This window comes from Zophobas morio, unplaced genomic scaffold (assembly GCF_036711695.1).
Source record: "Zophobas morio isolate AGI-343-1 ecotype UQ-CSIRO unplaced genomic scaffold, CSIRO_AGI_Zmor_V1 ptg000044l, whole genome shotgun sequence".
NCBI classification, from domain to species: Eukaryota; Metazoa; Arthropoda; class Insecta; order Coleoptera; family Tenebrionidae; genus Zophobas; species Zophobas morio.
In genome coordinates this window covers 7,991,079-8,014,156 of record NW_026972149.1, presented here as the reverse complement: position 1 = coordinate 8,014,156, position 23,078 = coordinate 7,991,079, and the positions used below count along the sequence as shown (strand labels likewise).

Below are 23,078 nucleotides of genomic sequence, written 5' to 3'. Positions count from 1 at the left end.
ATTTTAAAGTCGTTAATAAAGGTTCAGAGGTAGATATTAAATTTGGCGCTTCCTTTGTTTTTGGGTGTTTTATTTTTCTCCGTTTGTTTGTTTGCAAATAAAAAGTCGAATCGATTTGCTTTTTTCTTTTAATCGTGTTTAATTAAGGTACAGATCGCGGAAGATTTTTGAAAATGGTGCTGCTATTTAGTGACATTTGACATTTAAAATTTAGTGAAAAATGTCAATGTTGGTAGCAACGCGTGTGGACAGTTTGGCATTTTGTGATGTGAGATTTTTGTTAAAAGTTTTTATTATGGTCTAAATGTTAAAATTATAACAATCATACATGTCATTAGAAATATACGGTAGCAGAGGATTAAAATCTTCCATTTTTAGTGGTTGTGCAATGGTAAGAAGGGCCAGAACACCTTGTATGCGTCTCTTCAAATTTGGTTAAGAGATGAAAATAAAAAATGATGGAATGCAAATAAAAACATTAGAACATATGTGATATGAAAGATAATTTAGTGGATTTCCAATAAACGAAATGGTTCAAAATAAATGTTAGTGCTCGAATAGAGGACTTAGCGCGGTTTTGGACATGATACAAGTGCAGTGTTAGTGTGTGTACAGCATGAAAGGAAGGGGTATGTGATAAAAATACGAAATGATCAAAGAAAAGCACGAGAAAGGGTCGGAAAGCGTGAAGGAGGAGCCCGGGAGTTCCGACAAAGAAGCTCCGAGTACAGATGTTCGGATTAAGAAAGAAGATGAAGCAGCGGGCAGTAACTGTGCGGTCAAGAAGGAACCCGGCCGTCCTGTCACCAAAAACGGGGGCATCATCGGCTCCACGAATACAGGCTCTCTACAGGCCGGGGCCGAGAGGAAGACCGAAGGCGAGGAAGCCACATCGGTTGCAGATCCGGCTAACTTGACGCTGAAAACAGAAGAATGCATTGACAACGATCTGCCCGGAGACGCCTTCGCGCTGGGGCTGTCCGGCCCGCCCCCGCATCCTACGCCCCCCGACGGAGTGCAGCCCCTGGCCAGCAACGTCATCAACAAGCAACCTGGCGGCATGGAAGTGCAATACATGCAGCAGCAGAGCCAGATATTCGTCTTTTCGACGAACATGGCCAACAACGGCGCCGACGAGGTGCTGCAGGGCCGGTACGCGACAATCATCGCTTACCATTGCGCCCAGCCGGCCACTAAAAAGTACCTGGAGAAGAACCCCCTCAAAGTGAACCAGTTCACCCGCCAAAACCCCGCGCAGTGGCTGAACAATCTCGCCATGATGAAGAACAAGGGCTGCACTCGCAGCCCCGGTTTGGGCCCCAAGAGCCAACCTTCCATTGACAATTTCCTCGGTCCGGACGGTCTCGACGAGATCGGGTTGGGCGACGCTGACTTACCGTGGGATCAGAAGAACAATCATCATCTCGAAGGACTCGAAGGCGTCAGCAACGGTCTGCCCGACGTGGGGCCCGACATGGACGCGTGCAGTCCCTCCCTCTCAAACGTTCAACCCTCTCTGCAGGGTGTCAAAGTGCCTGATGAGAACCTCACGCCCCAGCAGCGGCAGCACCGCGAGGAGCAGCTGGCGACCATCCGGAAGATGCAGCAGATGCTCTTCCCCGAGAACCAAGCGATGGAGGGGCAGCCGCCCCCGGGAAACGCAAGTGCCATAGACCTGCCCCACGGCATGATGCCCGGGGGGCCGGCGCCCCCGGGCGCCCAGCTCATGAGCAGCCAGCTTGAGTGGCTGAAGATGCACCAGTTCGACGAGCGGAAGCCGAAGCCGGACCGGCCCGGGGGCCCGGTGCCCATCGGCCCCGTAAGTTCCGGCGCCCCCTGTTCGGGCCCCGGCGGACCCGGCCCGCGCGGCATGCCCGCCGCCGGGCCCCGCCTCCAGGGACCGCCTCCGCCGTACCACCAGACCCCGCGCTCGGCCAGCGTGCCGATCGCGCTGCAGAGCCCCAGCCCCGCCTCGCCCAATAACCCCACCTCCAACCTGTCGCTGCCCTCGCCCCGGGCGTCCTCCGCCCTCAACTCGCCCGCCGACCCTAATCGCCAGTTCGGGCTCACCAGACACGTGAGCACCGGCCAGAGCCCCACCTCCCAAGACTCGCCCTCCGCCCCGCGGCACAACCACAGCAACCCCGGCACGCCCGTCTCGTCACATCTGTCTCCCAGTGTAAATAGCAGTAACACCGAACCCACATCGACCCATCAGTCTTCAGGTTTGTTGGATCTCGCGCCGGACGATCGACTCTAATCTCGTTTTTTCCGCAGTTGATGGAATGTTTGGGCGCACCCTCCAGTCAATGGCACAACAAAAACAAATGAACACTTCGACGACTTCTTGTTCGACCACCCCAACTGCCGGGGCTAAGGAGCCTAATCTCATGCCTGTTCCCTCGCCGCAACAAATTCAGTACCTCAACGCATTCGAAGGGCAGGAACTCATTATACAAAAACAACCAAATACAAGTCTTAAAGAGCGAAACATGATTTCTCCTCCGTAAGAAAAAACAATAGTAATAACAGTAACAATAACAGAAAGACATTATATTTGTAGCATCAAAACTGTTACAAATATGATGAAAACATAAAGGAAGATTACGGAATTTGAAATTTTATCCAATAATAACTAGTTTTATTCTCATAACAGACATTGTAGTAGTCTACGTTTATTTAATTTTTTTTTAATTTGGTCACCTTTACGTTCAAAAAGTGAGGTTAAGTGCTTCACACAATTGTTGAAGTACAATGTAATGGGATGTCTGTTTTTTTTTTTAACAAATCTAATGAATTTCTAGTAACACTCATTGGGCATTTGTACTAAAACATTTACATCTCAAAGATATGATTGGTATTGGAAAAATATATAGAAATATTTTAAAAGTTTCAGACAATAATAAACTATACAACCACCTGACGGATCTTAAAAAAAAAAAGTATATGTATATAGATGTTCCAGCCGTCGTTCGAGCACCCCCTTAATAGAGATGGTAGTGAATAACAGCTCCCAGTACAGGGTTCCTCGAGTCGAGCATAATAGGTTCTTGCCTCTGCTCTATGACATCAATAATAATATTTTTCAATTTGGAAAAACTTGGAATTTAGATTCTTTTTTACTATCCGCATATATAAATAACACTGTTCATCTTAGTAAGTAGATTGTGTAACATTCGTGAACGAATGACATGACAGTTCAGTGACATATGTAACTTGATTGATGTTTCATTTAGTAATTCCTTTGAAGCTAAATTAAGTAAAGATATCATGTCAGATCAAGTTTATTTATGTTTACGCTTCCAAAGGGAAAGTAAACTATTACATTCTTGAAATAAAAGGTCATAAGAAGCCTCTAACGTTAAAAATTTAAGAACGCCACTGTTTTAAACTTAAGTTTTACCTGTTGAAGTTTCTTATCTTGTCAGCAAACGCTGGTGTATGTTACTAACACAAACTGGAGACAATATTGTTGCAGACTACACATTAAAACTAACTCTTGAAGTTGTTTACTGCAATTAGTTAGGTTTAGATAGTATAATAGTGTTCCTTGTCAACTGGTTGCTGATAATGGTTTTGTATTATAGTATTTTGCCAACAACCCTTGACAGTGGATTCCCGGGCAATACATCGGATCTTCCTCACACTAGAATATCAGGACCCAACACTCCTACATCTGTAGATGTCGGACCTAGATTTCCTCCTACGCCTGGCGTTTCTTCTGAAGGGTGCCGGTTTCAAATACCGAGTCCTCATACGCCTTCGACTTCATCAACAGGTAATTGCTTGTAGTTGATTTTGTAATAAACCTCAGGAAAACGCAATTAAGAAGTAAATATTTGAAAAATGAAGGGAAGGAACCGTGGATGCGTTCCATTTTTGGTTTTGGTTATAATTAATCTAATATTCTGGTGGGTATAAACCACTGTTAGGTCGTGCTTACGGTTATGTTGGGTGCGTCGACGTAGAATATATGATTTAATTATGGATCAGTTGTGCCTTTCTGCATTACTTAAGATCATCGTTTTCGTTTCTTTTTAAGCTTACAAATTTGCGTTGCGTTGTCTTTTTGGTAGCAGTTGGGTAGTTTGCGGCTAGAGAGTCAACCATATGTGTGTTTTTATTAAATGTTGGTTATGGTTTTGTCAGGTGATAAATCTCAGAGACTTACCGGTCCTGGGCCGACTTCAGCGCCCGGGATGAGCCCGCAGACAGCCCCCGGTCCGACTTCGGACCCGCTGAAAGGCGACCTGTTTCCTACTCCGAGTCCTCACATGATGGACGTTCCTCGTTTTCCGGGCCCGAACGCTTCTCCAGGTGCTAAAATGGGGGGAGGTTTCGTGAACGTGTCGCCGTCGGGCAAGCCCAGCCCGCTAGAACTTCCGAATTATTGTGCGCGGGGCGACAACGTGCCGCTTAACCCTAACTGCACGAGTACGATGTCGGGCAACGCGAAAGTGTCTCATTTCGACCCCATATCGTCGTTGGCGCAGATGAGCCAGCAGTTGACGAACAGCGTGGCGAGCTCCCTCAACGGGCAAGGCAACCAGGGCCCGGGCATGATGAACTTCGGGTCGCCGTCGATGCAGATGATGGAGATGGGCGCCTGCCACAACATGCCCGACATGGACCAGGGTCCGGGGATGATGGGCATGGGCATGCAGGGGCCACCGCACGGCTTCCACCCGAACTCGCCGATGGCCCCCATCCGCTCTCTCTCGCCAAAACTGCCAGGTGCCTTTCCCAACCACATGCCTATGCCGAGGATGATGGGCCGCCCGCCGGGGCCGAACCCCTACAACGGCGCCAACGTGCAGGTCAAGCCCAACGCCCCCAACACGATACAATACCTCCCCGCGAAACCGCAGGTTGGCAGTGCGCCGGGACCGCGGGGGCCACCTAGTCTCGACTTCCTGCAGCGCTTCGCGAACCCGCTCTCCAACATGGACTCGAAGATGCCGACGCAGAACCTGCAGTACTTCCCGAACAACGGGCCGATGCAGGGCCCGGGCGGACCGATGCCGCCGCACATGGCCCACATGGACGGGCCGATGCAGCCCGATCCGATGATGGGCGGGCCGATGGGCAACGGCGCCGGTCCGATGATGGCCGGCGGCATGGGCATGCCGGGTGGCATGCTACCGATGATGCGGGGCCCGATGCGGCCCCCGGGCATGATGCGCATGCCGCAGATGGGTTTCAACGGGCCGGCCCCTGGGGGGCCGGAGATGTTCAACCCGGCCCCGGGCATGGGCAACCCGAACGCCCAGATGTTCGTCAGCGGCCCGAAGGGCAGCCCGATGGGGATGGCGCCCGACGCCAGTCAGCCACTGCCGCCGTCGATGGGGCAGAACAACACGTTCAAGAATTCGCCGTTCGTAGGGCCGAGTACTTCAGATCCTAACTACGCGCAGCAGTACCATAATTTCCAGCAGCAGTTGTATGCGACAGGGACGAGGAGCCAGATGGGAGGGCAGGCGATGGGACCGGGGCCCGGGCCACCGCACACCCAACAGCCGCCCTACTTTAATCCTAAATAGCAATTGTGGTGCTGAGCGTGTGTAACAGAGTATTTTGGTTTATTTTTGATATTACTAATGAGTAATCTGGCAATAATAACTACGTGAGTTAATTTTGTACATTTTCGTGTGTACGCATCGAATTCAAGTGCAGTTAAGGGTTGGCATCCACTGTTCATGTACAAAGCTGCCTGCCCCTACGGGCTCTATTCACCTGAATACTTACGCTATTCTGGATTTGTATATTTGCCATAAACTAGAAAGACTTTAGAGTAATCATTTAAGTGTTGGACTTGCTTGGTCCTTTTTATGACAGAGATTTCACTATTGCTCATATAATTTGTTTCTATCCATCTGTTATTCATTTTATTGTACATTTTATGAGTAATCATGAATGAAATGATAACAATAAAATTCTATATTATATATCCTTCTTTTTTTTATTTCGCCAACGTTCTACCATCAGAAGGCAATAGCAAATCCAAATCGAGACTAATCAGACGAGAAATTCAACATAAGAACCGGAATGTACCTCCGCACCTCCCATGAAACTGGATTCTTGATTATCAATTCAAGCAACCTATTCAGTTTATGATCATAATGCATTTCGTGAAATAAAAAAAACAGAAAGTGGCCAAGTAAACAAAGCTGCCATTACGATGCAGCGGATGTCCCAAGGTAAACAATAGTTTGAAGTACGACGGAATCCAATCGCCGACTACATTAAAATAGATCCTAACACACACAACCTTTATTTGAATATGCTGAAATACACCATACGTAATAAATTCCACCCTAATGGATCGCTTCAAACGGATTATAATCTTCCCCAAGTCCTACAAGCGTTAAGCTCGCTTTCCAAAGCCGCTCAGCATCTTTGACGTTTTTCGCATGTTGGAACACGCTAGCTACTGCACATTCTGAATAATACAGTCCTGTTTCGTTAGCACATTTTTCATCAACCGAGCAGTAAATCGTCGTTTGGGCACCTTGCTCAGGTGTTTTTAGAAAAAACTTAAAGATATTTCGGAACATCCATCGAAGCCCCGGAAAATAAACAACGTCCAAATGACGACCTAACTCGGTGGCAATAGCACCGGGATGCAAAGAATACACCGTCACTCCTTTCACGTTAGCCTCTAGAAGCAAACACGTCATTTTGTTAATTAGGTTATTTATCACGTTACCGTCTAATTTTCTTGCCAATTCTGCAGTGAATAAGATGTTCGCTAGTTTACTTTGCGAATATGCTCCCTTAGCGCTATATCTGCGTTTGTCCCAGTGTAAATCATCAAAATCGATGTGCCCGACTGAAAAATGTTTGTATTTTTATGGTAATATTTGAAATTGTTTTGTTGCTAGTGTCAAATTTGTTGATATTAAAAAAAAAAAGAAGAAGAAAAACAAAAAGTGACCTCAAGTTGGCGCCAGATGGACAAATTGTTTTGCGTCGTTGCCTATTGGCAATTAAGATAACCCAGGGCCAACTTAAGAATGTTGACTAGCTTATAATAATTAAAATAACAAATATGCGTAATCCCACAATTTTTGTGCCGGCGGCGTCGTTGTAAAATTGATTATAATTTTGATTAATGTTTGTATACGAACACATATGCATAGAGGACGCCACATTTACGATCCTTGCGGGGGTACTTTCGCATATTTTGGGCAGTAGCAACATAGTTAGTAAAAAGTGCCCTAAGTGGTTTGTTCCCAGTTGCATCTCAAAACCATCCTCCGTCCTACTTCTGGGACACATCATAACTCCTGCGTTGTTTACTAGCAAGTCGATTCTATTTTCGGATTCCAGGAGCGCCTTCGCAAAAAGTCGAACTGAACTCAAACTACTCAAATCTAATTTTGCGACTTGTAATTGACCCAGTTGTTCATCATTGGAGCATTGTTTTTTGATCTCTTCGACTGCTGCGTTTGCAGTGTCTAAATTTCTGCAAGCGACGATCACTCGAGCCCCTAAAATGTCGACTAATTTAACGGAATTTTAAGTAATACAGTATTACCTCGTTTAAAAAAATCTTTTGCTGTTTCTTTTCCGATTCCGGTATTCGCGCCAGTTACGACCGCGGTTTTACCTTCTAAACGGGCCTTTGACACACATTTTGCACTAAACAAACCCATGCTGTGTATATGTGGTTATTGGATTCCGACTGACTCTTGTTCTTCTAGTACGCGGTATATAAGCTGGTTATTGGAGTGACTGGGTTTGAAACTGTCCGTATCAAATGAAAATTTAATTTGCTCTTCAATACCTACAAAGTTAGCGGAACCGAATGTATAGGTGGTATTTGAGCATAAACTAATATATGGAGGTCAAGTTAAATGAACGTAGACGAAAATAATCAACAAAATACTGTATAACGATTTTTTTTTACTTCGATATGTATGTTTGACGAATTTCCACTCACTGAATTGTGTCTTTCGTAAAATAATCTTTACGGTCATTGTCCCAGCTATGTGAAAGTTGGTGAAACTGATGTTCACACGGTGATGGACAAGATCGTGTAAGAAGAGTAAGTAAAGAGATAATCGTTGGCTTGGAACAAGCGTATTTTGTCATCATACCGGAAAAAAAATAGGTACAAGTCAAGGATATTGTATTAATTTAATACAATGATCGACAAACAAATTATCAAACCAGTTTTGTATCATTTACGTATATATTTTTTAAGCGATTCGATTAATGTTAATACGTAAAAGCTCACAAAGTACCTTACAGCCTTGAAAATAATTAAATTAATGCTTTTTTTTGGTCGCAATCTTTTTTTTTGCAAATGGTACTGTAAAACCCCTTGCAAAATCATTTGTAGCTCGAGTTTTTGAGGAGGACTGTCGAAGCTTTACGAAGTCTGAGGTGTTTAAAAAAAAGTTGCGGTAAAGTCTCTATATATGTATATATTTGTTACTTAAATGCCATTTGAACAAAGGTAAATGATAGTTGTTGAAAGAGCATTTATGTAATAAATCCAAATAAAAATAAAAAAGAAATACAGAGTATATCACAGAACATTTAGTCCTAATGTTACATTTAATTGTCATCGGCCATGATGATAGTAATGGCGCTGGTAGCAGAAGGTGATTGATCTGTAAAAACATATCTGTTTTGGTTATTTTTGCCAGCACCGCCACTACTTAAGGATCTTTGTAGAGCCCTAGGGATAGGCCGAACTCCACTCTTGCAAGTTAACGAATCTAATTCGTGAGTGTCTGAGAGAGAGGAGTTAACAGGACGATTTCTCTCGCTAGAGGACGTCTTTGATTTACTGGAAGGACAACAACTAAGCTTGGAATAGTGGAATTGGCCGAATTGATTCTGGGGTCCAATAATGGCCAACATGGCTCCCAGATGGAATGTGGCATATATCCAACTAACACTCATTACAGTTACAAGGAATTTTCCAATCTGTATGTACGGCAAGATTAATGAGGGCATCATGAAAACTCCGGCGGCGCCGGTGGTTAAAGCTGCCATCAATACAGGTCCTGCCATATAGGATAATGCGTACTTTGTAGCAGCTATACGCTCGTCCGCCATTGCGTGCGGACATAATCTATAATTCACAGTGTAATGTAAACTAAAATCTACAGTAAGACCTATAGCTGTAGACACAGTTATAGACTCCAAAATGTTCAACTTCCATCCTAACAAAACTAATACAGCAACAGTTACAAAAATACTGCATGTTATAGTTAAAATCGCATATAAACTTGTCAAAATATTCAATGTTGATAGAAGCAAGACTATTAAAGCTAATCCCATTGACACTATAATTGCTAATATAGTATTTTCCGATAATTCTCTCTGCAGGTCATAGAACTCCAACTCGCTAATAAACCATCCGTTCTGCATGGTTTTCGGAGCGCTCTTCATTTCCTCGACCATCCAATTCTCCACTTTCGTGAAAAAATCATGCATATATTCATAAGACATTGAATAACTATAACTACTATCATACTCTACGATAACAGCTTTTATTGTCGGAAATTGGTCTTTAGAAAATTTAGGACCGGCCATTCCAGGTATCAAATACTGATCAGGTGTCTCGTAAATTTGGGCCATTTCTTCGACGATGCATTCGTAAAAAACGCTGCTGTTATACGGGAACTTGGACGTTCTGCAACACGGCGAGTGATCTCTCGACGAGAACGCATCAACGCAGTCCCTCTGCATCGACTTCATGAACGTTTCAATGAAACAGTTAGGAAGAAGCGGACCAAACGTCGGTTGGAAAAACGGCTGACGGTGGAGGTGGCGACAAAATTTCAACAGCCACTCCTGCGACTCGGGTTGCGATATATCAAATTCCGGGTCCAGTACCAGTTTACCCAAGCTCTCAGGATTCAAATGATCGCCGTTGTCCACAGGAAGCACGCCCCACACGAACCTTAAAGGAAGCTTGAAGTTTACACCCGTCTCCAAATTGTTCTACAACAAACACGTTAACGACGAAACCGGTCGATGGCCACCATACTCACCCGTTCTTCACGCTTGAACCAAAAGTGATTCTTATACTTAAAGTCGTACTGCTCGAACGGGTGCGAACTGTCAAACAATTGAAATGCGGAGGAATCTGGTAGTTGAAACTTTGGATAGTACAAGACTATGATCGTACTTATTAAAGCTATTAAGGACAATACGATCAACCATACATATCTGAAATTGACAACACTTTCTAACAAGAAACGCTCTTTGGAGCTCCATATTTTTGCAAAAAATGAGCATTTCGGCCATGTTGTTGACAAGTTCCACGTCGGTTTTATTAATTTTGAACAACACCAACGTTGTAAACATGCCATTAAACAACTTTTTGCCAAATTAACATTTGAACAACATGAGCGTTCCCATATCACAACGCATGCGGGAAACCAGGTCACCATCATGAAAAAGTTTGTGATTACGGCGGTTCCGGAGAAAATGCTAAAAATAACAATATTAAAACATACATCAGTACCGGCAGTACCAACATGCATGGAGGCGTGCATTCCATCCGAGTCGTACACCTCGTGTTACGTGATTGTGAATTTTTTAAACGCAAGAATGGACCCAATATGAGTTTTAAATTAAAGCATAGTAAAAACTTTTCGACAATATCTAACAAAGTAATGTTTGCCGAAACGTTTTTACCACAAGCGCAACTCAGACTCAGCTTAAACTAGAATAAACAAAATTGGGATCTCAGTGTGCTCAAAAAAAAAAAAAACCGGGATGGAATGGCCACGGCACGCTGAGATCGTAGTGGTTGAGTAATACCTAAAACAACAAATGGCTGTAACTGAACTTGCGTATGACGCTAAAAAAGCTGCAGCGGTGGTCAAAGATGTAACAAACATAGAAATAAACGCATGATGGAAAGTATCACCCATTAATTTGACAATGGAACTATTTTTTTCTTCTTTAACGGTTTGCCAAATTTTACAAAATATGAAAGCGTCGTCTGCGCCAATACCTATGAAGTATAATTAGTGATGTTCTCTTGTAGATGGGTTAACGTACCAATGGCGACAATCACGGCGAGTAAATTCATGAATGGAAAGAAACTTAGCTCAAAAACGAGCATGTACATAAAATACGAAATCCCCAGTGAGAATATGATTGCGATTATTGTCATGATAGTCAGGAACAATGATTCCGTATATAGCCACATACATAGTAAGACAAAGAGAGCCCCGGAACTCATGAACCAAGCGTCCCGCAACAGGCACTCGTCAAATAAAACATCTTTTATCCCAAATTCCATTGCTACAACTGATATGCCTTCATATTCTAAGTCCATTTTAATGATTTCGTGATAATAAGGTAACATTGCTGTACTACATGCTAGTGGTAGGAATATCATTGTTTCTTGTAACGTTGTACCCTCGATAGTATTCTGAAACCCAACTCTTACAAATAGCCTCAAAACTTTCCAAACTTACATTAGGTGGTAGAAACGTTGTACTAGTTAAAAAATTAAGTACATTGAAAACAGCGTCGTGTCGAATACATTCTGAAGGTGCATCACAGTAACCTTTGTCAACGCAGTTTGGCGAAAGTTTCAATTTATGAAAATATTGCGAACAATTTATCAGTAACGATTTTGTTGAGTTAATATCTTCTTCCTATAATCAAGTTGCGAACACTCAAACGATTTCCAACGTTCCACACTTACCGTAATTGCTAAACACGATGTTCTATTGTGTAAAATTGCTATATAATTTGCTACAGACCATGGTTTACAACACTTCTTATGGTAATCCTTATTAGTTACACACAAATCTTTGTAAGAGTGTGCCTCTATAAATTCGTGCTCTATACGACACAGAGCCAGCAAAGACTTTAAATTGAACAAGTCCTCGCTATTTTTCGATTTTAAAACTATATGAGCATATTGTTCATCTACAAGGAAATACTGGCTAGTGTTAGTGCGCCCTAAACCGCAAAGCGTGGTTTTGCAACAAAACAATAACTACACAACAGCTGTACAAAAACATCCGACCTCTGTGCTATGCTCATGTGACAGATGACAACATACTTGGAAATGTCTTGACGTAATGAAATATCAACACAATGACAATTTCTACCATGTTTTTATTTTTTCAGAATTCTAACTTCACTTGGATATGGTTACAAAGACCTGTTGCTTTGTACCTGTACTTGTATACCTACCCGTTTAAATACATATTTTTTAGATATATAGTAAACCTATATTAAATGTTTTAATTTAATGCGCAATATGCATAGTAAAAGTTGAATTTTATGATTCCTTTAAAAAACCGAGACCTTGTATTTGAATGTCGCCAAACAAGAACTACAACTTTGAATAGTGTACAAAAGAAAAACAAAAATTTATCAGTTATGACCCAAAACGTCATTTTGATTATAGTTTACATTTTTGCCAAGATGGTGATTTGTTTGCGTTTTGTGAGAGTAAAAAATTCGTATTTTCGGGCCACATCATTGTTACCAACGTTTCAACTATATGGCAAGACACTTATAATCAATTTTATCACATAATAGACCCTTCAAGAAATTCAAATGAGATATATTTTACAATTAGACCTTCATGTTTACCGTTTTCTTGAGGATGTCCATAAATTAGCTTGCAATACAAAAATGATGTCAGAAGTTAAATATGGGAGCGGTACTTTGAAAATATTTATAAAGTAATGAATATTTGACCATATTTAACCACAAATAAAAAAGTTTGAGGCATGGCAATTTATTAATACCTAGTTCTTTTAGATTTTTTTTTAATTTGAACCAGGTAATTTTTGGCCACTTTAAGTGATCGGATATTCTGCATGATACAATAACATTTCTAACAAAAACAGGTGGGTTAGGGTATGAAATAAAGAACAATAATAAGGTTACCTACATACTGGCTACATACAAAGCAAAAGCGGTAAAAAATGGAACTAGTCACTGGGAAACTACATTTGGCTCACCAGGATGACCACAGAGAAATCCATCAGGTTCAAATGCTTTTCTGGCGAAACTTTCAGCGTGTTTTGGTAGCAACATGTTTTTTAAAGCTGTCCAGTTATTATTCTCGTAACTATTGTCAGAGCGATTATTACTTGCTTCATTTATATATACCTAGAACAAATGAATGATTTAAGTGCAGCAGAGGGATTGGATAAAATGTACTTTAGAAAAATCTTTTTTTGGTTCGTTTTTCTTCTTTTTTCCAATTTTCTTAATTTTAGGTTTAAAAAACGTTAGATTTCGTCTTATCAAAATATCGTTGGGGTTAATGGCAAATTGTCCTGAAGGTTTAGTTGATTCATCTAAGTTTTTCCATGCAGTCAATCGGTTTGATATAGTCGTTCCTCTGGTAGTAAAGCCCTAAAAAAATAATAATACAGCGAAAATAATAGTAAGTCATGATAAAAAGGTACTTACCATTTTAGGGTCAGAAAAATCTCGAAAGGGTTTTGTTTTGAGTGTAAAAGGTATCACGAGGCATGTACCAGAGAAAACAGCCACTGCTGATATAATAATAAATGGATGATGGACGATAATGTGTGCGAACCAGTTCAAGTTCATGTTTAATGCTCAATCCATTTACCATTTGCGATTGCTTTTAGTCGTTTGTAGAAAAATTGCTTCTGATTTATAAAACTCCGTTCTGGATATATTAAAAACTGTCATTTTAGAGCTGAAACAATTTTTTAAACAACAGAGCAAATTATCGAGTCGGCGGCGAACAATTACCCTATTTCATGTAGCCAAAGCCACCCTGGATCGCTCGTCCGGGCAGCCGGGTGCGGTAACAGATAAACTAACCCACAAAAATCGACCACTTCGTTTGCTCACGCAGAACAATTCCACGAAGAGACTTCCAATAAACCGGCCTCAAGTAAACATTCCACATGACCGACGAGCCGCCTCCCGGGTAAATAAAGCACGGAAAAACGACCTTTGTCGCGTAAACGCCGAGAAACGGGCCCCGCAGCGCGCGCCGGAAACCGCCGAGAGCGCACGAGCCGGTGCGATCGACGCGTGCTCTCAAGGACGGCCGAGATGGAAGTCAGCTGTTTATAAACAAATACAATATTTCAAGGACGCAGCTACACTTTTGTACCAACAAGTCAAGGTTACTACCCGTGCACTTGGGCAAGCTGCGGCAGTTCGCGGGATTGTCGGCGGGAACGAGATCCCGGTTATTCCTTGGACGAACGGCTTTTCTGTATTGATTTTAAATTTTAAGGATGTACCGCTCTTGATAAATTATACGCGGAAACCGCAGGCAAAAAATTATCGATTGACTTCATTACTCCGTATTTGCATTTTATAAGCCGAGAGGCACTTATTACATTAAGGGCGAACGTGACTTATTAACTTTCCGGGCTCAAGGACTCTGTTTACTTCCCTTTTTATTAAGTCATAACAAAATAATTCAATTTATTAAGCTCGAACTCATTATTATTTATGGACTTTTTAAGCTCGGAAAAGCACGGGCTTTTTAGCTTAATTGAGAAGAAAGAAAATTACATTAAAAACAAATTCCCTTAGACGTTCCTCAATACTACGCCTAAATATATACAAGACTGAGGGAATAATTTCGACGAAATTTTCCACCATTTAAGCTCGTAATAAAACAAGAACGTCCCTAAAAATTAGATTTATTCTACAAAATCTTTCACAATACATGTCAGCGCAACTTAGAAAAATAATCTATGGATCTAATTTGTTTTCACCACTCTTCTCTCTCTCCTTCAGTGTAACATACAACAACAATGACGCCTACAAACAATCACATAAAATCAAACATTACATAAATTATCACCTCACATAAGCGTCAGTAGCAGCATACAATATTTGTTCTTTTGATAAAGGACTGACATGCCATTTGCTCATTCGTACTTTATTATCTTTACTAATGTCCATCTTGAGCTAAAATTTCTCACATTTAAATCTACATATACAAACAGTAAATTATTTCTCACCAAATACCCTACTAATTTCGCCATACTCCATCTCTGTTGAACTGGTAAAATCTTATTGGCTAAAACGCCACTGTCAACACAATTCTCTATAATTCTCTCAGCATCAAATCCTGAGAAGTCTCTTGACAATTTTCTAATATCACTACAATAAAGGTTATTATTTCAATAGTTTAACGACTTCTGGGACCTACTTTTTTATGTTAACTCCAGTGATTCTGACTTTAGGATGAGCTAAAAAGACAGCTAAACCTTTAGGTAGACTTTTAAGGTCACTGATCTGTATCAAAATACATGATTGTAAATCTGGACTAATTTGAATTAAAGCTGCTTTGCCAGAGCCAGTCTGGAACGAAAAAGGCCATTCTATATCAAATCCAACCACCAGAACATCAGGAGCGTCATCAGCTAGTTTACTAAAAACTGAACATTATTTTTGTATTAATCCAATGTTTTACTTACATAAGGCCATCACAAGCTATTGCACACTCAACAAAATCCCTGATGTACTTTATCTTCCCCTTATATTTAATAAAAGGTCTGTTCAATTTCTCTTCTTCCTTGATTTTTTTTTGTTTTATCTGAAAAAAAAAATGTAATTGATTTAGGTTCAATTGAATTATTAACTTACCTGTTCTAACTTTTCTTCGTCAGTCACGGAAGACCTAAGTCTCATTCTACATTCACTCATTTTGTCTACAGAAATGGAAATGAAAATAACAACAAAAAGTGACACAGAAAACGTAAACACAAGTAAACAAAACCAGTAATTTAAATCTAGGGATTTTACATCTGTCATGTTAGGGTGTTTCCCACTTTTAAATAATTTAATTTTTGTAACTATGGTGTTGTTTGTAATGTTCATTGATGTTTATAAAAAAAGTAAACTTTTATTATGCAGTTGTGTCCAAATTAAACCAAAAACAACGTTAAATTAAAAAAAAATCCAGGAAGATTTGACATTGTGGATAGAGAATTTTTCGTGAAATTTGGGTATTCATGTGACGTCACTACCTTGGTATAAACCACGATTACTATCTATCACTATCTATGTTCCTATAAGCGGCTAAAAAAGGGGGAATAAATAAATAACTTTACATATCTTTTCATTGTGTTAATGTAGCTTTATTTATAGGTAAAAATTTTCACAATAGCAGTTTTGTTGATAATGAAACAAACCAAAATTAAATTTAAATGAAATTCGCTGAACATTTGAAACTGACTCTATCCTTGCAATTTTTTGTGACGGAGTTAGCCTACGAGTCTTTAGTACTAGTTAAGTATGTTAATCCCGTGTGATGCATTCGCAAATTAAAGAAGTAGGTGCGTCTGTTACCAAGTTTTATTAATTCAACTTAATAAATTACAATATAGTTAAAATTAGTATTGATGTCATGAAGGCTGCAAGCCCAGTCAAAACAGTGCATTTGAACAGATACATCTGTGCTACTTTCATGCAATTTTACTTTCACATCTCCGAGAGAAAATAGAAATAAAAAACATAACAAAAAAGGCGGCTCAAACTTGAACATGAGTACAGCATATACAATTTCTTTACTGCACATTACAACATTTACTTGATAATAATACAGTTACGAATAAACTCTCCCAATACAATCAAATGTAAAAAACAGTAACAAAAATCGTTATGCATCACTCTAACCATAAATCTATAATATAAAAAAAACAAAACTTTTGATTTTTGAACATAGAGGCGGTTAAATGTGTAAATGACGTAATAAATAGTACGAGCTACTCTAATGAAATGATTGGAAGATTATTTTGCTTTGGTACAGTTTTTTGTAATTTGTAGCTTAAGCATTAACTATTGAGGCGCCATCTCTCCACTATTACCAGAACCCGGAAGACTTGCCGCCAGGCGGGTTTCGGACCCGAATGCAAGATTTTCTCTCCACATCGAGATCCTCTGCAAAATTAGCCCAACTATTAAATCTCAACGAACAATCAAATTACCGCTGATAGAAAATGTTGAATCTTGGATGTTCCGTTGACCCTCGGGTCTGGCGCCTCTGCAAGAAGGAGTGCTCACAGCTGAATCTGGCAGTGTGGGTGTTGGGCAAACCTTCTCCTCAATCTGAACCTGAAACGAACTTAATAGCAACAACACACCCCATACAACACATATATTTATTATTAACTATATGGAGAACAAAACGGATACATTTGTAGCCAATATTACAAACATAGATTATGCTTTGTCGCCTTCAACAGTGTCTCATACTTAACCTAACTTTAAAACTATTAAAAGTGGGTGATGTATGTTCTGTTTTTGTGTGTTGTAACAGTAAAGTGATGAACACGAAAGGAAAAATTTGGTTTTTTGCAACGCTAGGGATAGTCAAAGCTATCACAAGTTCTTATTCTGCGCATGCGTCTTAAAGAGCGGTGTCCTCGAAGAGACAGGTTTTTTGCTGTTGGCTTCATTTGTCACTCACAGTAGGAATCGACGATTCCCCATATAGTTAGTAGTAAATATGTATATGATAAAACGAAATACCTTATTTTGGAAGTGCTCTGGCAGCGAATCGTCATGGGTGCCGTTTTTCACGGGCTTTAAATCAGCAACTCTTTCCGGATCGTACACGTATGGAGCAAACACAGGAGTGTCGACGTATCTACCATGACCTTCGACAGCGCGTAGTTGTCCTTCATCGACGCATACGCGACCATTGACAATGACGTATTCTGGGACGCCATGACACTCCATTCCCTATTAAGTTTAATTCGACACTGTTCCGAAAATAACGAATTCTTTCTTACTTCAAATATGTTAAAATCTACAGCTTGGTGATGCGTAGCGGCGGAAATTGTTCTAGTTCTGGAAGGGTCCCAAATGACGATGTCTGCATCGGAGCCTACAGCGATGCAGCCTTTTTGTGGAAAGATATTGAAAATTTTGGCAGCGTTTGAGCTTGTGATGGCTACAAATCTGCAAGGATCGATGATTCCGGTCTGGACTCCCTTTTCCCAAATCACTGACATTCGATCCTCCACTCCATTGACTCCGTTCGGAATTTTGGAAAAGTCTTCCTTCCCTAGTTCTTTTTGTGCTTTGTTAAAAGTGCAATTGTCACTTCCTGTTACTTGGAGGGCATCCCTGCGTTGCGAAATGGCGTTGATTAATGATGTTCGTTAAAGTTTTGGCTTAAATGATACATTTACCCATGAATTGAGACAACGATCCCCAATTTAGATAATCTACTTGATGGGTAATGATGACGTCACCCTTGAAGGATGACAACCCATAACGACAAAAACCCCAGAGAAAGTCATGCTCGAGATATTACAATGATGATTTAAGAGAAAACAACATCTATTAAAGACATAAAGTTAGTGGTTAATTCACACTTACGATGCCAACAACCCCAAAAGCTGGGAGGGCGTTTCAGGTCTAGAGCGTATAGCCGGTGACGTTACCAAGTTGGCATTACGTGGATCTCCTACACAACCAATACTACAGGCAAGCACTTCTCCAAAAACTGCTTGTCCTCTTTTACGCATCTCCTGTATTATATTTCCTGATTCTTCCGTGGTCACGTTTAGCACATAAATGGGTGCGTTCACCTGTACTTAAAATCGTTGTCACTCTGCTCACACGACTCATAATAGTGCACAAAGCAATGCGATGCAACATTCAGGGTTAATTAGTGAAACGAATGTACAAATTAAATGATTAGTGAAACTGAAATCGTTTAACTAGCAAACAAAGTAAAACGCAAACTTACTGTGCTAACAGATTCATTAAAAATTGCGGTGTTGTGGGATCCGGTCTTAAGGGAGGACTTAAAACGTGGCCAGCCGAGTGATGGAAGCATTCATGTTTATAATGGGAACCATCTGTGGCTAGTGCCGCTACTAGAGTTTCGCCATACACTCGGGTACCTCGTTCGCATGCTTGTTTTAAAGCTAATCCTGCGGATTTGCTCATCACATGCACTATATACAACGGACAATCTACCTATAAATACCACCACAACTATACACTTTGAAGAAACTAAAGTCGAAATTAAAGGTTTAGCGGAAGTGCTGACAAACTAACGTCACTCGTTGGAATTTCCACCAATAAACTATCTTACGTTACGTTTGTGCTATCTCATTTGATAATCACGTATAATTCGGGAAAGTCGCACGGTCGAGCTTTCCTCTCACGTCAAAATTTACATTTGCGTCGTCGCAAATCTCTGCGACGTCCTAAACAGTACAACGGATATTTATTTACGACAAAAAAGACCGCATGTGGTTTTATTTCAGGAGCGTTATATTTATATTTATGATGACAGTCACATGGCCATGACTTTAAAAAGTAGAGCAGCAAGAATACCAAAAAATCTCATTACGTCGACTGTTAATGCAGCCCTAAAAAAATTAACACTGTTTTCGTCAACTAAGGTTAGATAATAATCTGCAAGGACATGTACAGACTTTTTCAATGTCTCTAACAAGGTCAAGCAGTACACCCATAACGGATTTTCCGGTGATTTTAATTACAAATGACAGATAGCATATACGCGGATTTGTCAATTTGTTCCCGTTTTCGCCTACTTTAACACGACATTATTACCAACGCCAGGTGTCAAAATTGACACTTCGTTTTCACATTTTTGCAACCACACGATGATTTTCACAATATACTATCGTCCTTGGTTAGCAATAACAATAACCATTACATCGTTAATGAATATTTGTGTACACACTGCGTTATATAATAAATATTTTATTTTGGTGGAAATTCCCGTAATAAATTCATACAATTACCTGTTTGGCTATAATGCACGCTCTATTGACGGCCTCGGCCTCAACTTCTTCAGGTCTTGAGAGTTCGTGTCCCTCGGGTCCCGTGACCCCTTTAGCCAGTAGCTTTTCCACGTTCTTAGCAATAATCGAGCCATTCTCGGCGTGCACCTGAGCAATAGCCCCCAATTTCTGACAGGTATCGAAAGCGCTATACAACTCAGCGTCGTTCAACATAAAATTGTAAGCCATGAAAACTTTAAAAGAGTTAACCCCGTGCTCTTTGCACAGCGCTTCCATTTCCTTTTTAACTTGCTCATTCCAATGAGTTAATCCCACATGGAGTGCGTAATCGCAACAGACTTTATCGTCGCCCTTTTGCCTCCATTCATAGAATGCATCAATTAAAGACTCCCCCTTTTTGGGCATCACAAAATCAACTGAAGCGAGAATTGTTTTGAGGTATGTCCGGGGCGATTATTACGCGCTTACTTATCATGGTGGTGCCTCCAGCGACGGCGGCTTTAGTACCTTGGTAGAAATCATCAACCGATTTCGCCCCCATAAACTCAAACTCGAAGTGGGTGTGAGGGTCGATTCCGCCTGGTAGCACATATTTGCCTCGTGCGTCGATTACCCTTGTTCCCCCGGGGATTATTAAATTGCGGCCGAGTTGCTTGATTACGCCGTCTTCTATGTAGATGTCATCCTCGGTGATTTCGTCTTCGTTAACCACCTTACCATGCTTGATGAGCAGGCGGTTTTGGGCGCTCTGAAGAAGAGATTGTTTATAATAAAATCGTGCTACTTTTCAACTACACACTAGTCTTTTTGTTTTGGTCAGGTATTGCACGGGTGTTGTAGCAAGACAAGCGAATAGCACGATCGATTTTCTTGTCTACCCCGTAACTAACACCACCCAAAGTATTAAGACGGATCGTTGCAGTTTTGATTAGTCAGAAAGTTCGCTTGATATTTTCGTTTTCTCACGAAGTTATATATAATTTGGTTGTTTTGCGCCAACGGAATGTCATCCTTATTGACTAAGCCAGACTTAAGCATGATAATCACGTTCTACGATCGCTGGGGGAATTTTTTTTTGAATAAAATTTGTTGTCAGGGAATCGAGAGTTGAAGGTTCATTCCCAAACGACGTTTTTTACGACAACTCCGGCCGTGAAGCCCACGTTTTTATTTCAAGAAAATGTTTATTTTTAAATGTCAAACTTGTTGACTTAAGCATGACAATCACGTCTTCGGAATCGCCGGAATCAATCACCGACGTGACCACACGGCAATCCTGATCTAATGTTTATTTATCGAATTATTTGTTTGTGATATTTGAACGGCACAAACAGGGTTAAAAATAGAGGCTCTGGCAATGTTTACACATGAAATTAACATGCCGTAGAAACGTTCTCACAGGAAAAGGAAGCTTAATGTTTTAAAAAAATCAATACATATAAAGCAGTTTGAAACGTCGTTACTTCCTCTGGTATCCCCTACTTCATGCATATTTAATTAACTACGTGCTAAAAGACCGCAAGTGCTCAACCAACACCACTCATCGAGAACACACATTCAAAAATCATTATGCAATACACCTGTTATAACGTACCTGTAAATGAATTGGTACTTTTTTCACCGGGGTACTCATTCCGCTGCTCTCGCCGTCTGCAATGTTTACGACGATGACAATTTCCTGGTTCTCTTACTAATCAAATTAAACTGAAACGATGACAAATTTAACACCAACAACCTATAGCTAGAACGACCTTGCCCGGCACTGTTGATATTTATAATGTTGGTAGCGGTGCTGCAGATACGTGAGTTGGTAACGGGGCGAGGTTGCCGGGTCTACAAAATCGACCAATCATAAAAACGCGTCTTGAAATGCGGCAATCGTATTGGTGCAGATGCGCGTTCGCGACATGCGAAATTAAACCTTAGCCTCATTTGCGATAAAAAAAACGTTGCGTGCGAAATGTAGATAACCAGTAATACACACGTGGAGTTTTCGAGTTTCAGCACGTATTACACTTCATTGTTACTTCACGGTTCATTTTTCATTAGTTTGTTTAAACAAAGTCATTGTTTTTGAGTGGAAGATGAAATGTCTTTTCCCGCCAATATTAAAAATTGACAAGGTTATTGCTCGTTCATTATGATTAGATATCTGCGGCTTTTGTGCGGTGTGGGATTCATTTATCATTTCCTGGGATTGGTATTGTATTTCATTGATTTGGTACAGCAACAAAAGCTTATCTAACTTTGACAGAATTAGAATAGATTGCCTTTAATTAAAAATTGGCAGTGGCGGGGACTGAGATAACAGATTTGTAATACCAATGGTGTAGGCTGAGCAAGGAAAAGGGCGAGTAATTTAATTAGTTATGATTATGAACAGTTCTATAATTTAAAATTTACATTTTAGAGTGTTGTCACGAAAGACTTAAAAACTGTCCAGCGTCGTAGGATTGTATATTGAATAATAATGATATAAATAATAATTAATATAAAATAGTTATTCAAATGTCCCGTGATGATTAGTTATGAGTCAGTTCAGTCAGCTGTAATTAAATTTAGTTAAACTTGTTTAATTACACAATTATAATAGGGCCCAGTTGGCAAATGGTTGTTTCATGTTTTGTCGACGTTTTGTAGCTTCTAGAAAATGAAAAATATGCCCTCCGCGTGCGTGGCTCTATAGATTATAGAGAATTATTGATTTCAGCGTGAATACTTGAGAAAATAGGAAATCATTTTTCAAATTATCTTCTTAAGTCAGTAGGTACAGAATTTCAGTTCCTTTTTTTAACATTTGGGCAACATTATGAAGGTTTCTTTTATTTTTTTATCGTTGCTACTTTTGGTCGACAACGTATGTTGGGCTAAAACAAATTCACTAGATATCACAAGTAAAAATATTTGTTAAATGTTTACGGCTATAGTGATCACTTAATCAGGTACTTTTTTTGAAATTCTTCAGATCTAGGAGATCCTTTTCCATATTTAACATAAGTTAGAACACTTGTAACTTCTGACGAAGACCGTAGACGAGTATTGTTTTGAATTTGCGCAGGATTCATGACATCTTGTGGAAAAAGATTAATGAATATGAACGGAAACTGTAATATTACATAAGAAATAAATCTTTTATGTGTACATATGGATAACTATATAACCACATATTTTAAAGAAGAGGGTATCTCTACAGTTCTCTACAAAATATGTAATGAAAAGTTTGAATCTAATCTTAAAGAAAAAAGTAGAACTACTGGAATTATTGAATAAATCCTACTATAATTTCAAATTTATACGTAAATATCTAAAAAATATATCAATCATCAAGGAAACGTTTTACGA

General features: G+C 40.4%; 5 protein-coding genes across 8 annotated transcripts; 1 reads left to right on the top strand and 4 right to left on the bottom strand.

Moving 5' to 3' along the window:
* Window positions 1–240: 240 nt before the first annotated feature.
* LOC135141226 (protein BCL9 homolog) lies at window positions 241–5,949 on the top strand. The gene is made up of 4 exons (XM_064072119.1): window positions 241–2,225; window positions 2,278–2,506; window positions 3,588–3,778; window positions 4,150–5,949. The coding sequence occupies exons 1-4, from the start codon at window positions 650–652 to the stop codon at window positions 5,538–5,540; spliced, it is 3,387 nt and encodes a 1,128-aa protein (XP_063928189.1). The 5' UTR covers window positions 241–649; the 3' UTR covers window positions 5,541–5,949.
* Window positions 5,950–6,255: 306 nt separating this feature from the next.
* LOC135141227 (retinol dehydrogenase 11-like) lies at window positions 6,256–7,927 on the bottom strand. Its single transcript, XM_064072120.1, has 4 exons — window positions 7,538–7,927; window positions 7,128–7,490; window positions 6,707–6,829; window positions 6,256–6,658 (listed from the first exon to the last, which is right to left on the bottom strand). The coding sequence occupies exons 1-4, from the start codon at window positions 7,653–7,655 to the stop codon at window positions 6,315–6,317; spliced, it is 948 nt and encodes a 315-aa protein (XP_063928190.1). The 5' UTR covers window positions 7,656–7,927; the 3' UTR covers window positions 6,256–6,314.
* A 482-nt stretch (window positions 7,928–8,409) lies between these two features.
* On the bottom strand, window positions 8,410–13,978 carry LOC135141299 (protein dispatched). Of its 2 annotated transcripts, none has more exons than XM_064072280.1 (10): window positions 13,729–13,978; window positions 13,417–13,672; window positions 13,162–13,359; window positions 12,960–13,110; window positions 11,684–11,910; window positions 11,451–11,633; window positions 11,029–11,404; window positions 10,786–10,981; window positions 10,011–10,452; window positions 8,410–9,960 (listed from the first exon to the last, which is right to left on the bottom strand). In XM_064072280.1, exons 2-10 carry the CDS (start codon window positions 13,558–13,560, stop codon window positions 8,563–8,565), a joined length of 3,315 nt encoding a protein of 1,104 aa, XP_063928350.1. In that variant the 5' UTR covers window positions 13,561–13,672; window positions 13,729–13,978; the 3' UTR covers window positions 8,410–8,562. The 2 variants fall into 2 exon arrangements, with proteins under 2 accessions (XP_063928350.1, XP_063928351.1); XM_064072281.1 differs by having other exon boundaries at window positions 11,684–11,823.
* Window positions 13,979–14,623: 645 nt separating this feature from the next.
* On the bottom strand, window positions 14,624–15,812 carry LOC135141508 (3'-5' exonuclease). Its single transcript, XM_064072661.1, has 6 exons — window positions 15,592–15,812; window positions 15,423–15,541; window positions 15,155–15,376; window positions 14,964–15,105; window positions 14,809–14,910; window positions 14,624–14,760 (listed from the first exon to the last, which is right to left on the bottom strand). Exons 1-6 carry the CDS (start codon window positions 15,757–15,759, stop codon window positions 14,692–14,694), a joined length of 822 nt encoding a protein of 273 aa, XP_063928731.1. The 5' UTR covers window positions 15,760–15,812; the 3' UTR covers window positions 14,624–14,691.
* Window positions 15,813–16,284: 472 nt separating this feature from the next.
* LOC135141364 (dihydropyrimidinase) lies at window positions 16,285–21,530 on the bottom strand. 3 transcript variants are annotated; one of them, XM_064072411.1, is made up of 8 exons: window positions 21,331–21,530; window positions 20,205–20,484; window positions 19,737–20,152; window positions 18,707–18,939; window positions 17,742–18,078; window positions 17,479–17,682; window positions 16,935–17,061; window positions 16,285–16,887 (listed from the first exon to the last, which is right to left on the bottom strand). In XM_064072411.1, the coding sequence occupies exons 1-8, from the start codon at window positions 21,367–21,369 to the stop codon at window positions 16,811–16,813; spliced, it is 1,713 nt and encodes a 570-aa protein (XP_063928481.1). In that variant the 5' UTR covers window positions 21,370–21,530; the 3' UTR covers window positions 16,285–16,810. The 3 variants fall into 3 exon arrangements, with proteins under 3 accessions (XP_063928481.1, XP_063928480.1, XP_063928482.1); XM_064072410.1 differs by having other exon boundaries at window positions 17,479–17,691; window positions 21,331–21,529; XM_064072412.1 differs by lacking the exon at window positions 18,707–18,939 and adding an exon at window positions 18,334–18,545 and having other exon boundaries at window positions 17,479–17,691; window positions 21,331–21,529.
* Window positions 21,531–23,078: the final 1,548 nt, after the last annotated feature.